At 48.0% G+C, this 14,346-nt stretch overlaps 3 protein-coding genes across 3 annotated transcripts; 2 read left to right on the forward strand and 1 right to left on the reverse strand.

The window, feature by feature from the left end:
* Window positions 1-1,151: 1,151 nt before the first annotated feature.
* Window positions 1,152-1,664, forward strand: F5891DRAFT_962251 (uncharacterized protein; the record flags this gene model as incomplete). The annotated part of the gene is made up of 1 exon (XM_041375887.1): window positions 1,152-1,664. A coding segment is annotated over one exon (513 nt), but the record flags the coding sequence as incomplete, so codon positions are not given.
* Window positions 1,665-2,613: 949 nt separating this feature from the next.
* F5891DRAFT_1064416 (uncharacterized protein) lies at window positions 2,614-4,079 on the reverse strand (the record flags this gene model as incomplete). Its single annotated transcript, XM_041363055.1, has 5 exons — window positions 2,614-3,078; window positions 3,153-3,587; window positions 3,668-3,710; window positions 3,761-3,948; window positions 4,068-4,079. The coding sequence occupies 5 exons, from the start codon at window positions 4,077-4,079 to the stop codon at window positions 2,986-2,988; spliced, it is 771 nt and encodes a 256-aa protein (XP_041219556.1). The 3' UTR covers window positions 2,614-2,985.
* A 7,970-nt stretch (window positions 4,080-12,049) lies between these two features.
* Window positions 12,050-12,543, forward strand: F5891DRAFT_962210 (uncharacterized protein; the record flags this gene model as incomplete). The annotated part of the gene is made up of 2 exons (XM_041375886.1): window positions 12,050-12,151; window positions 12,205-12,543. Coding segments are annotated over 2 exons (441 nt in total), but the record flags the coding sequence as incomplete, so codon positions are not given.
* Between the last annotated feature and the right edge of the window lie 1,803 nt (window positions 12,544-14,346).

Genomic DNA, 14,346 nt, shown 5'->3' on the forward strand with positions numbered 1-14,346 from the left:
AAATCTTCCGACCCTTCCATCATCCCCTACCGAGAGTCCCAGCGCTAAACCCTGTATGCAGCTCGGTGACACTGATGTGTCGCATGAAATCAAATCCTCTGTCACGGTATCAATCAATGTTCCTGCCAACGAGAAGAGGAGGTCTCGTACGTTTCACACCCGTCATCGAGGTACTGCACTTGAGCAGTTGCAAACTGTCAAGCAGTTGAGCAATAATGACATAGCGGGCGTTCGCATTGGGCAACCTGATGAACCGAAATCTGTGGTTAGTGACAGCAGCCTTGTTTAATTGTGCTATACTAACGAGAGGTCAGCAAACCAAAGCCGGTCATGTAGGGGCCATACGAGTTAGCACCACCAGCACTCGTCAGACTTGCAAGAGGAAATTCGAAGATGACATCAGACACGACTCAGATACAGAACAGATATCTCCGAATCCCGCTCCAATTAGGAAGCGCATTTGCCGGGAGAAAACAGGTACAGACTGGCAGACGGTCCTCGACATAATTGAGTATGGTGATGAACGAAGTAGGAGTGGAAGAGCCCTGTGATAAGGTGGTGATCGCGAAGGTATGGAGGGTTTTAGTTTTAAAAGGTTTGGATGTCAATCATAGTAGGCACGCCAAATATTTTCATTTACACCTGAGAAAGTATTCACCAGTCGTAAATTCGCGACTGGAGTGCGATAAGGTGCCTGAAATTGGTGAGGCATTACAAAATCATGGAGAAATGAAAAAAAAAACTTGCCTGGCTCGTTGAAATGCTAATTCCACGAACAATCCAACGGTTGGGGGAAGTTCTCGAGCGTCTTTGGACCAAGCGAGCATCACTCGGACTTGCTCGATTGTGTCTTGGGTTGCAGAAGACATTGACTGGACCAGCTGAGCCTCTACGACAGATGTCGCATTGATTGCACACTGGTGATGTATTTATTTCAATTAATATTGGTGGACTCGATAGAAGATATGCCTCACAAAACCCCCACTTCCTGTGGGTGTTCTACGACGAGTGAGTCCGACTGAGTCGTAGCGCACTCGCCCGATGTCCACCAACATCGTTACTGAAATCTGTGGCCTCCTAGAGACTTCGAATACAAGAACCAGCCGCTTGAGAGGTGGCTCGTGATCTTGAGGCTCGCAACACGGTGAGGCTTTGGCAAAGTGCGAAAGCTGGTGGTCCGTCAGCTCGAGAACCTCGACCTACAGCCTATCGACAAGATCAAGATCTATTCTGACTTCAAGATTAATGCCCAGCTGCTGATACCATCATACTCGACATTAGCAAAGAGCCCCACGCTCCCTTCTTTATCAGAGGCTGCAAAGCTTGACATCGAAACGATTCTCAGGCTCATTATGGTGAGGGAAAGAGCGTTGCAGAAGGCGGCAGAGGATGGATGCCGTTCACCGACGAGTGCGAGCGCTGGGGATGAATACGTCAGAAGAACCATATGCGAGATCTTTGGTCTCCCCAACTCTTTAACGACTAAGCCGTTAAAGACTGCTGCTGAAGGAGCTCCCGCAAATGGGGTTCATGATACCACGGGAGGCTCGGTTCCGATATTAGGGAATCCCACTCCGGGGGAGAGGAAGAAGAAGAATGCCAATGCAAATGGCACCTCCAATGCGGTGAGTGACTGTTGTACATTCAAACTCTCGTTTACTTAGTCTGCCCAGAATGGTCAGCATACAAATGGAAAAACATTCTAAGGTACGCTGCAAGACATTTTGTTGACACTGGGCTTCTCTCGTTAATTCACAATACGATCGTCCATTCAGGTATAAGAATATGCGCTCGCAGTAGAAAGCAGTCGCACGAGATTTTGTCTTGCATGTAGGCGAAGGGAGAAGTTCGCGTAGGCGCACATGTACTCTCTGTGGATATATTGGTCCAGTGTATATTGTGTGTACAGGTTGAAAACATTTGGACGATACTCACCAAGCAAGGAATTCAACTCTCTGCCTCGATTTTTTTCCGTACTTGGTAGACCAGTCAGTTGGCTGCTGTGTGTGACGGCAGGAGCGACTCACTTTGCTCCAGATCTTTTCGTTCCCATTCACCACTGACACCAAGGTCTGCAGGCGTTTTTCGGCCCCATAACACAGCCGTCCATCCAATGTTAGTTCCGTCCTTGTCGGGAGACTGTTTTCCCTCTCCGTGTATACAGGCAAGGTTACGCGACTTCGTAATATCTTCGTCAGATATAAGCTTGCCCGAACGAAGTTGCTCAATGAGTTCTTGCAGAATGGAAGTTTGAGCCTTGAGCCTTGCTCAGTCTTCGTCAGCTGTTTTTCGCTGCCACAGTAAGTGCATAGAAATTGAGTTCAAGGCTGTTGAGTATAGTATGTGAAGGATATACTGAGTACCAGACATGATGGAAGAGAAATAAGTGTACCGCGGCAAATGCCGCACTGTCGCCGGGCAATGGGCATCGATGCACATTGTATCGAATTCGCTGAAGGATCGCAAGCAGCTACTAGTGATGACAATCCACACATGCGCAGAAGAGTCAGCTTATAGTATAGCAGACAGGATTTGATGCGAATCTGGAAATATAATGACTATGCAGGCAAGTGGCAAGTGACTTTTTACTATGTGGTAATAAATGTCAGGCAAGCCATCATCGCAGTAGGCTAGAACTCGATGGCCATGAGTTGACAGTAACACGACTAGCAACCATGGTAGCTTGAGTGGGTCGAGTGGAAATCAGGGGATCCGTCACCTCATCTTCAATATGGGACAGTGCCTGCGTTGGGCTGCATGTAGTATCGCTCGTTCACTTAAAAGTGCGATGCGCGGGTCCACGACCATGGGTCCCAGATAATGCGCCGTTCATACATTTAAGTAATACACCCAGACCAAGGTAACCCTCTTGCTGTGAACGTGAATCTGGAGCTTGACCAGTAATGCGGCATGGCATTCATAAGTGGTCTGCTTATTTGCGTACACACCTCTTAGTGGACACGTATGATGACGTGCACAAATAAGCTACACTAACTGTATCGCCTCAGTCTGGTCGAGACAATATAGGTTGTAAGCTGCCAGCCGCAACTGGCTAACAGCAGGCTCGAAGACTCCATCCTGCCCGAGTTTCATCATGATTTCTATTTGAAACGTGATAAGCATAAGATTGTCAACTGACGGGGTATGCATACCTGTGGGTCTAGAATTGGACCACTTATCCAAGACGCGAGTTCAGGTTTATGTCCAAAGACTTGCGAGAGCGAAGTGCAGACTTCATCGCGTGAAACAGGCTTGCCGTCCATACAAACGCCTTTCGTCGTGATCGAAAGTTGCTGTTTTCTATTCCCCGGCGTGGTAACAATCAATGTCAGCTCGTTTGCGGGTTCTGCAGTGGATAGGCAGCAATTTTTCACTTCCAGTGCATCGCCCCGTAGACCAAAACTGCCAAACCCTTCAAAAGTCGCAAGCTTTGGATGCCCGATTGCTTTTCGGGTTGACGTGGTCAAACCGCCTTGTGGACGTGGTGGAGTCAGCCAGATCCTCTTTACATTCATTCCACCTTTCATGCCAACCATAGATGCCACCCAACCTCCAAACGCGAGATGCATAAAAACTAGACCAGCACGCTGGTCGGGCGGAGTTTGCACTGTGGCTTATTGCCTATAGTGTTGGGGTCATCGGGTATTGCGGGCTCGGTTGGTTCCACAGGACGCGTGAAATAGTTCCAGGAAAGCTCACACATTGCTAGTCTGCACACCATTGAAGTTAAACCAGCGCGTACAAAATTAGAAAAACTCACGTGCAGACCGCATCAGCTATGAGAAGTGTCCAGGTAAACTTGATTAAGATGCTGGGGTTCTTGAGTTCATAAAACGGTTGTCCTTTTGGTATTTGGGTTCCTTGAGCACGGCCAGGGAACAGGAAAAACCACCTTGAGCGATGTGCAGTGAGAGTAGATCGGTTGCAGTGGACTAAAGCTTTAGTAGTCTTCCCGGTCACGTTCCTATGCTGTTTAACTCGCTTGCATCCGGCGTCTTCCGCTCCAATAGAAAGTCTGCTTTGATTTATGTAAGCTCGGATCACAAACTTGAACGTTGGAGTCTAACTGTGACTGACATTCATGTCAGCTAGCTTGATATGCGCCTTTTTGAAATTGTATGGACTGCTTTCTTCTTATTTCTTTTAATGGTCTCTTGTGATGCTCCGGGTTGCCCTTGGGATAGGCCGACGGACTTTCGAGGACTCAGTAGACATCGCGCCAGCTGCCGTTTCTTTAAGAGAGTCAGCACTCTTGCGAGTGAAAGGAGACGAGGTCGCGCAAAAGATTCTGTCCTTTCCAATTTTCTTCCAAACTCTTCGGCGACTACATCACTCTCAGCTGTTCGACATGTGAGGGACGGCCCGACTCTGAAGCCGGTTGCCCCTCGCAGACTCCTAAGGTCGATGTCTATGGCACATGGGCTAAGCCGTGCATCCAGTCCCGTGTACTTACAGCACTCAGATGGGGGACATAATGACCACACTGATTTTGAGATGGGGAGTTATTCTGGAAACATGATGGACCATCACGATACCTCAGGTTGGTGTCTTCTTAGGTGGCCGCTTCCGAATTAATGCATTGCCAACAGGAAACCAGACCTCCAATGGGAAGGCAACCAGACCTCAAATGGGACGAATTCCGAGACCTCTCGATCATATCGAACATTTGCGCGATGACCTCAATCATTCTGACAACGGTGACGTCCAAGTCCCATCGGTTGAAGGTTCAACTCCCCTTTCCGCTCGGTCACGAATTCAACGTGTTATTCTAACACTAAGGGATACTCTTCAAACGGCGTTCAACTCGTTTAGCCTCTGCAGATTGTACCCTCGGCGTCCTTCGTTTGAGCCAGATGCCTTCGTCCCATCCATGCTATTTGCACGCACATCCCCATCAGCCACTCCAACAACAGATTCCCCACCGGACGTCTTGCCGCCGCCTCACCCATTCCCCAACATGACCATATACCGCCTCATGTCCTGGATGAACTCGGGTTCTAACCTGGTATCTGAAACTAAGGTCTCGCAACTGGTCAGGGAGGTGATGCTGGCCGGGGATTTCGACCTAAAGCACCTTGATAATTTCTCAGTCAGGCGCAGCTTGCAACAGTTGGATATGGAGAGCGGGAAAGGAGTCACTTTCCCTGATGACTGGATTCAAACGAGCGTCAATATCAACATTCCAACGAAGTCACGGGAAGACAGCCCTCGCCCTTATACCATCTCTGGGTTTCATTATCGTCCTCTTATTGACGTAATTCGCGCAGCATTTGCAGATGTCCAAGCATGGGCCTTCCATATTCTACCTTTCCAACGGTTGTGGAAAGACCCTTTGGACGGCCACCAGGAGCGGATATATGACGAACTCTACACATCTGATGCCTGGTTGGAGGCTCAGGACGGTCTTCAGAGGCTACCGAAGCAGCCTGGCTGCTCACTGGAGCGTGTCATCGCAGGCCTCATGTTTTTTTCTGATGCCACCCACCTGGCAAACTTCGGAACTGCGAAGGCTTGGCCGCTGTACCTGTATTTTGGAAATCTGACCAAATACGCACGTTCATCGCCTCAATCAGGCGCATGTCATCTTGTTGGATTTTTCCCCTCAGTAAGTTTAATTGAACATAGCATGATCTCTACTTCTATTGACACATTTAGCTTCCTGACAGCGTGAAAGACGTTCTGAACGGCTTGTCTCGTATATCGAAAACTGGCATTGCTTCTCTCCAAACTCATTGCCGCAGGGAGTTGTTTCAAGCATGCTGGGAAATCTTGTTGGATGAAGATTTTATTGACACATACCGCCACGGTATTGTTTTGAAATGCGCTGACGGTGTGCTGCGCAGGGTCTTTCCCAGAATATTCACGTATTCAGCTGATTACCCTGAGAAGTATGTTGTTCTACTAACTTATGAAGTTAAATTACTCATCGCCTTGCAGGATTTTAATCGCGACGATCAAGGACATGGGTTTGTGTCCGTGCCCTCGCTGCGTTACGCCGAAAAACTTGTTCAGTTTCCTTGGGCTAGTGGGAGATATGAAAAGACGTGTAACTAACCTTCGAGCATACGCTAGGGCAAATGTTGTTAAGGCTCGTGATTTTATCTATGGATTGGGAAATACGGTAGATGGTGCTAAGGTAGAAAATGTGCTAGGGGAAGGATCATGGGTACCGACTCTGGTAGGCGGAACGCCTTCTCTTCAATTTTACGATCTGATTCAGAATATCTGGTGGAAGAATCGTTTTGTAGATAAGCTCGGACACCTCGGCCTCGACCCGTTCAGAATGCTTGTGGTCGACTTCATGCACGAGTGCGAACTGGGCACCTGGAAGGCGTTGTTTACACACCTTTTAAGACTTCTTCATGCCCTTCCCCAGGGTAGTCAGCTTATCGCGACCCTCGACAGCAGGTACGAGTTTATACAGAGCGTTATTGTCTGCTGACCAGTTGGTAACTTTCATTTAGATTTCGCCAGATACCAGCGTTCGGTAACGGCGTGATTCGAACGTTTTCAAACAATACCTCCGAGATGAAACGGTTAGCAGCGCATGACTTCGAAGACATTTTACAGGTTTTTTTCGGGTCACTTATTTTCTGCATCAGATTTATTGACATGCCCTCTGTTGTCAGTGTGCTATTCCAGCCTTTGAAGGGCTATTCCCCGCCGACCATGACGCGGCCGTGCAGTCTCTACTTTATCGGTTTGCCCAATGGCATGCACTCGCGAAGCTCCGGATGCACTCCGAGTCTACCGTTACCTTCCTCGAAGACACGTTCAAGAAACTGTCTAAGAAGCTACGTAAGTTTCGAGACTACACTTGTGCTATTGTCAACACCACGGAATTGCCCAAGGAGAAAGCGGCTCGCCTACGAAGGGCTGCTCAACGGTCTGAAACCAGTAACGCCCCTCCAGAGTCCAGCGGTACAAAGGCAAAGAAGTTTAATCTGAACACATACAAATTCCATGCGATGGGAGACTACGTGAGCACTATTAGGTTGTTCGGGACTACTGATTCTTTTACAACTCAAATTGTGCGCATGGATGATTGCATTCCTACTTTGCAGCTGAGCTTAACTTTGGCTAGGGGGAGCTTGCCCACAGGGCGCTGAAGGCATTTTATCCGCTAACCAACAAATTAGATACTCCGGCGCAGTTAGCCAAACACGAACGCAGACGCCGTGTGCTACGGCGGGTAGCAGACGCAGGAAATGTGCCCTCCTCTAGCAGTCCGTCGCAAGCCGAGACCCCACCTTCATCACTCTCTGGTCATCACACCATCTCAACTAGTCGAAATAACCCAGTAGATCTATTTGCGTTTCTCCGAGAAAATAATGGTGATCCCGCTGTCAAGGTATGGGTACTAATGCGTTTTTGATATTTTACTCATGGCGGTTTTCAGAATTTCATGCCGAAACTGAGGGATCACGTACTCTACAGGCTTCGAGGGCTAGATGTCGCCTACTGTGACCACACGTTCACTGATCAGGAGCATAATACAGTCATTATCCCCAACAACAGGATCTATTCGGTTCAGACTATGCAAGTTCACTATACCACTTACGACTTGAGGCGCGAATACGACACCATTAACCCCAGAAGCCATGGGGATATCATGGTGCTTTCAGGGGAGACTATGCCTAGCCACCCGTATTGGTATGCCCGGGTCTTGGGTATCTATCATATGGAGGTATGGCTTCAAGACCATGCTGGGGGTCAGCCTGCAAAACGCCACCTTGAAGTTCTCTGGGTCCGATGGCTTGCGGTGCTTCAGGACTGGAGTTTTGGCATGAAAAACGCTCGTTTACCCAAGACTGCATTTGTAGAGGAATCGGACCCTGATGCGTTCGGCTTCCTCGATCCTGGGCAAGTAATTCGAGGAGCGCATTTGATTCCTGCGTTTGCCTCGAAACATGGTGTAAGCTCCCTTCGCCATGGGAAATCGTTGGCACGTCCTGGGGGGCAGCTAGATGATTGGGAAGAGCATTATGTTGGAATGTAAGTGCGAATATATCTTCCCTGACACATTAATCCTCAAACTTCTGAACCAGATTTGTCGATCGGGATATGTTTATGCGCTACACTCACCTCGGTATCAGTCATTCAACTATGCTGCGGAGGATCTCCAGAGACTGTCTTGGCTCTGATTCGGTGACCCCAGACAATGTCATGGATATCATACCTGGCGGGCAAGATTTGGACGATGGCGACGGTTCTGATGGCGACAGCTTGGATGGATTTCATGAGGATGGCGAAAGCAGCGATGGCGAGGGTGATGAATGGTACGATGATGAGTTTACTGATGAGGAACAGGATGGTGGCGCCGGGGATGAAGGGGACGAGGATGAGGCTGACGAGTTTGATGAATTATCTTTCTGAACTTTTTCGAAACTTATCCTTCCAGTCACTAGGTCACTAGTTGCATCTCCAACATACCGCAGTTTCAGCACTAGAACCACCCTCCCCGACCCCTACGTCAGTGGAGGAGAGCCTTGTTTCGCTTGGCTCGACTGTGATATTTTGTGTATCATCGTTGATTGGTGAATACATTGTCGGTTTTTGGATGATGCTCGCTTTCATGCCTAGTTTCGACATCATGGCGCGCGATTCGAACATGGCGGTTAAAACCCATTAAATTTGCTTGTTCAAATCTGACATCAGCGCTTGCTCCACCTGCCCTTAGAATTTGAGTTTGAGTGATGCGAGGGTCTTTTCCCGACCACGAACTGGTGTTACAAGGTACAATCGATAACAGAATCATGTCGATGGGCTTGTGGTTACGGATTATATATTAGTATATGTCAAAAAGTATTCTAATTTGTTCACCAGTTCTTCTGATCTGAGTAACCCAGGCGCATCAGGGCCAGAGTCGGAGTCGGTTATGAATTGGGACGGACAACAGTGACAGTTGAGTCAGCTTTTTCGTTTGCAAGTGTATTACCTTGTTTGCTCCGTTTGTTATCGATCACATGGATGACTTGAGCGATTGAACCAACACAGTGCGCAACAACATTTCTGTAGGGTTGTCACAAATTTGTGAACACCTCCAAGTCATTATGATGTTCCTCAGCAAAGGACGTCGAAGGCGATTGCGGCAATGGCAATACTGCCGTCTGGGGAAGACTTGGAATGGAGACATCTGCCACACCTCATCGTCATGCATCCGCACTTGATGGCTGCAGATTTTTCTGTTGACAGCTGCTTCAGGCTAAACATCGAGTTATATCTACTACTGATAAACACTCAGGCTTACCAAGAATTCCAATCGTCTCTCTCAAGACCAGCCTCGTCTACCGACTGCCGTGTATTATGCCCGTTTTCCAGACTTCAACATTTGTCCTGTCTGTCAATGGTATCTCTGCGACGCCTCCAGGCTTTTGATGAGCTGTTACCTCTCGGCGATGGGCATGCGTTTTAGACAAGGACACTACAGGTGCGATATCAGCTTCCACTTCCTGCACTCATTTGGAAATGTGTTTTCATCGACAGACAATCACCGCACCTCATTCTCTCGAGATTAAAAATATATCGTCGACCCTTCAACTAAGGCGTTTAGCAGTCATTCAGCAAGAAATTCGACCCCAAACCTCATAAGGGTCAGTCGTCCGTTCAATTCAAATTTCGTGGCCGGTGCCTGAACTGATCTAAGCCAACAGGTAGTCATATGTATATACCCAAGACCATAGTTAGGAAGTTGCCAACCCGCAGTTCTACGAAAATTTTAGTTCCTCATCTGCAGGCAATCTGGCGCTTGATGACGATATATCATCTGTGCCACAGTTACTCTGAACCAATGAACATACCCTTCCTCCGATCCCATACACGATCCGTTTAACCTAGAGGCTCCCGCGTATATGTCCCCTCCGGATGTGAATAACTCTGTGTCTCAGATGTATGATAATATCGTGCACAGGACGTTATATTTGACTTTATCCGAAACGTGCAGAAGCATCATGCAGTGCTGCAGGAAACACGCCTGCAATCTCGTCGTGGATGGTTTCAGTTTACGTCTTCCTATATGGTCTGAAGGTTCCGAACGTGAGCACCACTGGTAATTCAACCATTGGCCTTCACCATCAATGATATAAGACCGTTTAATGTCCCTGTGTACGCACTTTGGTTTGGGGTATTTGTCACCTCAAGTTGATTGGTTATATAGGGCGTCTGCGGTAGACTATGTTGGACTCATCTACCTCCTGATTTTGGCGGTACGTTCACGACTTTAAAAGTTGATAGGGATATGTCTAATTCTCTCACATCTAGTTCGTGTTGACGGTACGACATTCACGATGGTTCCGGACAATGTTCATTAATATGGTGTGATGGTTAGAACCAACTTCTGGCGGCTCGCGTTGAATCAGGCTTTGAGAAGCGTTTGAGGTTGCGACCTCTCATCCTTATCCGCCTGCTATGGCCGGTCACTCTCTACTTCTTTGTCTCCGTATGGTGTTTTACTCATTTCCGGATGATCGACTGAAGTGTGTCATTTATAGCTAATGTACTCTCTCTTAAGTTTGGCGTTCGGAGTGCCATTTGGCAGGAAGTGAGTGTCATATTTTTTGATGTAGAATTGCGATCTGACCTTTGTATCTTTCTAAGATTTGGGCACGCAGGCTTTGTCATCTCCTGGATGATGTCGTGGTCTTGTACCACGTGTCCGGCAAAGGGAGTAGAGGATTCAGCGTGTTACTAGACGATATTGGACAGGCCAATCTTTTATGGTCCGCGTCTCGTCTGCAAAGTTAATCAGCCCCAGACCGAGCCCACAAAACAAACAAGCCCCTGCAGATCCTCAGCTGTTCCGCCTTCGTCAAAGTCTGGCGGACTGACAAGGAGCGTTTGGAACACGCGCGGATGGACGTTTCAGGAATGGAGAAAACAATGCGATATAAATAATTCAGTCACGAGTTATACATTCGAGGGCACTCCAATTTCTCGCTGAACCAAACTCCGGCAGATTAGACACGGCCTCGGATTCCAGTGGACGAAGGTTAGGGAAGAGTAATGCGGGAGGGAACCACACGGAATGTAGGACATATGCACCCCAACTTCACAACGGACTGAAAGTGCAATGCAGTACATCCTGCTCGCACATTATGCGCCGCATCCCCATTCCATCCCATTCCCGTTCCCATTACTACATCCCGTTCCCGTTCTCATTCCCGTTCCCACCACCATCAGCACACTGACTCCAGCATCAGCCGGGAGAGTGGAGTGAGTCTTCCAAGTCCAAAAATTGATACGAACGACAGCATTAGTTGGCCCACCGGCAAGCTCTCGTGCGGCCATCATAGCTTCCCACAGTTCTGAATCGGATCAAAACATCCACCCAGAAGTTCGGTTGATGGTGTAGTCCTGGTCGTCCAGCTGTAGATGCCTTTTCCGAGTCGAAACGCACAAGACGCAAGAACTTGTCGAATTCATTTGGTGTATAGCATGTCCGCTTGTGAGTTTTCACATACCTTCTGCGTAGAATCTCAGTGACATTGTGCCATGTGTGCTTGTTGGTGCTCGGTTTTTGGCATATGGCTATCGTATGTCACCACTCATGAGGATCTCTTACTGAAGATCAGAGATATCCACTAGTTTTGATGTCTGGCTTGAACCCCTTCGAGGATACAAATCACTCGGAGTTCATGGCGTTCGTCACGGCATATCTTCAGTGCTAGTTGTGTACGCGTTCCTCCAATTTTACGTTCTCGCGAGCGCACTCTGGGTATCCTGTGCTTGCGGCAGGGAATTTCTGGATACTCTCCGGTAAGTCATACCTATCATTACTTTACCTAACTTCTGACGAGTGCATCAGATCATCTCCCCCTACTATTCCTACCCCAAATAACCTTGCACCAAGAATGCGGAATGACCCAATCACAACTGCAGGGATTTTACGGGTTTCTTCTGAAGGCAATTTTTTTGTGTTTCCCTGCTTTATTCTTCAATTTGACCATGCCATTCAGAATTTCAGCGAAACGAATTCCTTGCCCGTGTTCAGAACAGACTGCCAGTAAGTATTTCAAGGGTCGATAATACACATTCTGAAGATGACATATGAAGAACCCGGATGCTGGACTCTGCGCATAACTTTGCTCTTGGATTTTTTTGTTACCCTCTGGAGGGTCAGTACCAACAAGAGATCATGATTGGAGCCAAAGGTGTAAGTCATTTGAACTACTCTAAGATACTCGATTGATAATATGAGCATGTCAGATCAACAATACTCTCGCCCCTTATCGATTTTGCCCCAATAATGACATTCCAAATATCGGCTACCGCGGCGCACCACTTACTGATGCATGGAATGCAGTGTATCTCAGGGATACCGTCCCTTGTTTGCAACGATATGTTGATGGGTTTGAATTGGATGTCCGAGATGTTTATGCCATGCAAGAATTGTGTGCCTACGAGACGGTCGCTCTTGGTTATTCCAAGTCCTGCGAACTCTTCACGGAGAAGGGTGGGAAGGCTTTGATTATTCGTAAGAAACCTCTTCTATACAGTTTGCACGCCGCTGATCTTAACCAGATCTGCCTTAGCGGTCCAGAATAGTGCTACTACCAGTACTGTTCCCTCTTCATATGCGGTCCCAGGAGTGTTCCCAACTTCTCTCTACCCTAATTACTACAATAATCCAACGGCCACCTCTGCGCAGCCACAGCCAGTCATTTCAGATCCCGTCACAGTAATTCTCTACTGTAACTGCTACGTAACTGAAACTAACTCGCTCTTCAGCATGAAATCTTTCCATTTTCCCTGACAGACCCGCAAAACATTCCTCAGGTAACTTGCATTCCCGATGTGTGCCGCGTCGGTTTCATCGTTTTGACCCTCCGGCTTTGACAGAATGACACCGTGGATCCTCACCCACTTCCACCCCAGGCGTCCTCTCAACAACTTCTTCAACAAGCTGTAGCGCAGATCAAGTCAATTGCAGTAAACCCGATGTTCACTACATCATGTGCACGGTGCCAGGCTTCCCTAGAAGTGGCCAAATTTCTTGCTTTTGCGGCTCCTGAACAAGGGACTAATCTCGCTTTGACGCTTTGCGAGTACTTCGATTATTCGTCCTCTTGCGAGAAAAATTATGGACCTCTCGTGTTGGGACCGATCCTTACTCAAGTTGCATCTTTTGCTGATGTCGGAGGATATGACGGACAGGTGGAATCAGTTGCTGAAACGGAAGAATACTGCTCATGATGTTTCCCAGTCGATTTGCTCCGAATTTCTTGGCTTATGTTCAGCACCTATGACAACGACTCTCATCCTCACTGGCTGGTTTGCAAAGCCGAAGCCAAATCCTCTTCCCCCTCCCAAGCAGCCCAGTGGCCAACTGATGAAAGTTCTGCATCTTTCGGACCTGCATATTGATTCCCGTAAGCGGCATTTGCACGCATGCGTTGATTATCTCCACTGATATTCTAATGTTCACTATTGGTGCGTTCTCTCCTTCACTTGCCGCCCCGAATTGAAGTTTGATTGAAAAATATATATAGGTACAGTGTAGCTTGGGGCTCACCTATAGCCAGGGCACAAGGAATTGGCTATGTGCGAGAGCTTGTGTCTCGTCTCACTCAAACACCGATTGAACGCACAATAGTTCCACTAATGCGACACTTCATTACGCTGTCACTTTCCCCCTTGGAGACAGCCTTTATGTGGACGCAACGCATGAAACTGTAGTATTAAATGGTCAGCTCGTTGATGAACCTGAACTTGAAAAGCATCCTAATTTTTGTTCATGGACAGTTCTTGCTGCGTTGAATATTTCGAGCTTTGCGGCGATGGGACAATTGCCGACTATCGGCGGTGTCCTTCACCGCTGTATAGGTTGCGAGTGCGGTGAGGGTCATAGAGACATTTCTTTTGTGCAAGACGGCTAATGTTCTTACATAGATGACTATGATTTGTGTGCAACAGTTTCCTGACTGTCACAGAACTATTGGATGCCCACGCACAACAGGACGACGACAGAGTCCGGCTCTTAGTCCAGTCAGAAGGAGAATCTGACCACACGATTCCTGCAGACAACACAGGTGATTTTGCTAGGTAAGTTTTCGCCTTTGATTTGTATTGTCTACGATTGAGCTTTCGGGCAGTCTACGCAATACTATTCTCCGAGTGCGCATCCATGACTCTGACATATCGCTTTTCCTACACCGTCAATCTAATCGCCCTCTCCCGAATCCCAGAACTTTCAACAGCCCACGCCGCCACCTCGACACGATACGAAATGTCTGTGCTGACCGTGAGATGTTCGCCCTCTCCCTCTCCCTCGCCCTCTCCCTTTTCCTATCCCTTTTCCTCTCCCTCTTTGCCTCCCTCTCCCTCTCCCTCTTTGCCTCCTTCTCCCTC

This window comes from Suillus fuscotomentosus, assembly GCF_016647785.1.
Source record: "Suillus fuscotomentosus strain FC203 chromosome Unknown F5891scaffold_87, whole genome shotgun sequence".
Classification (NCBI taxonomy): domain Eukaryota; kingdom Fungi; phylum Basidiomycota; class Agaricomycetes; order Boletales; family Suillaceae; genus Suillus; species Suillus fuscotomentosus.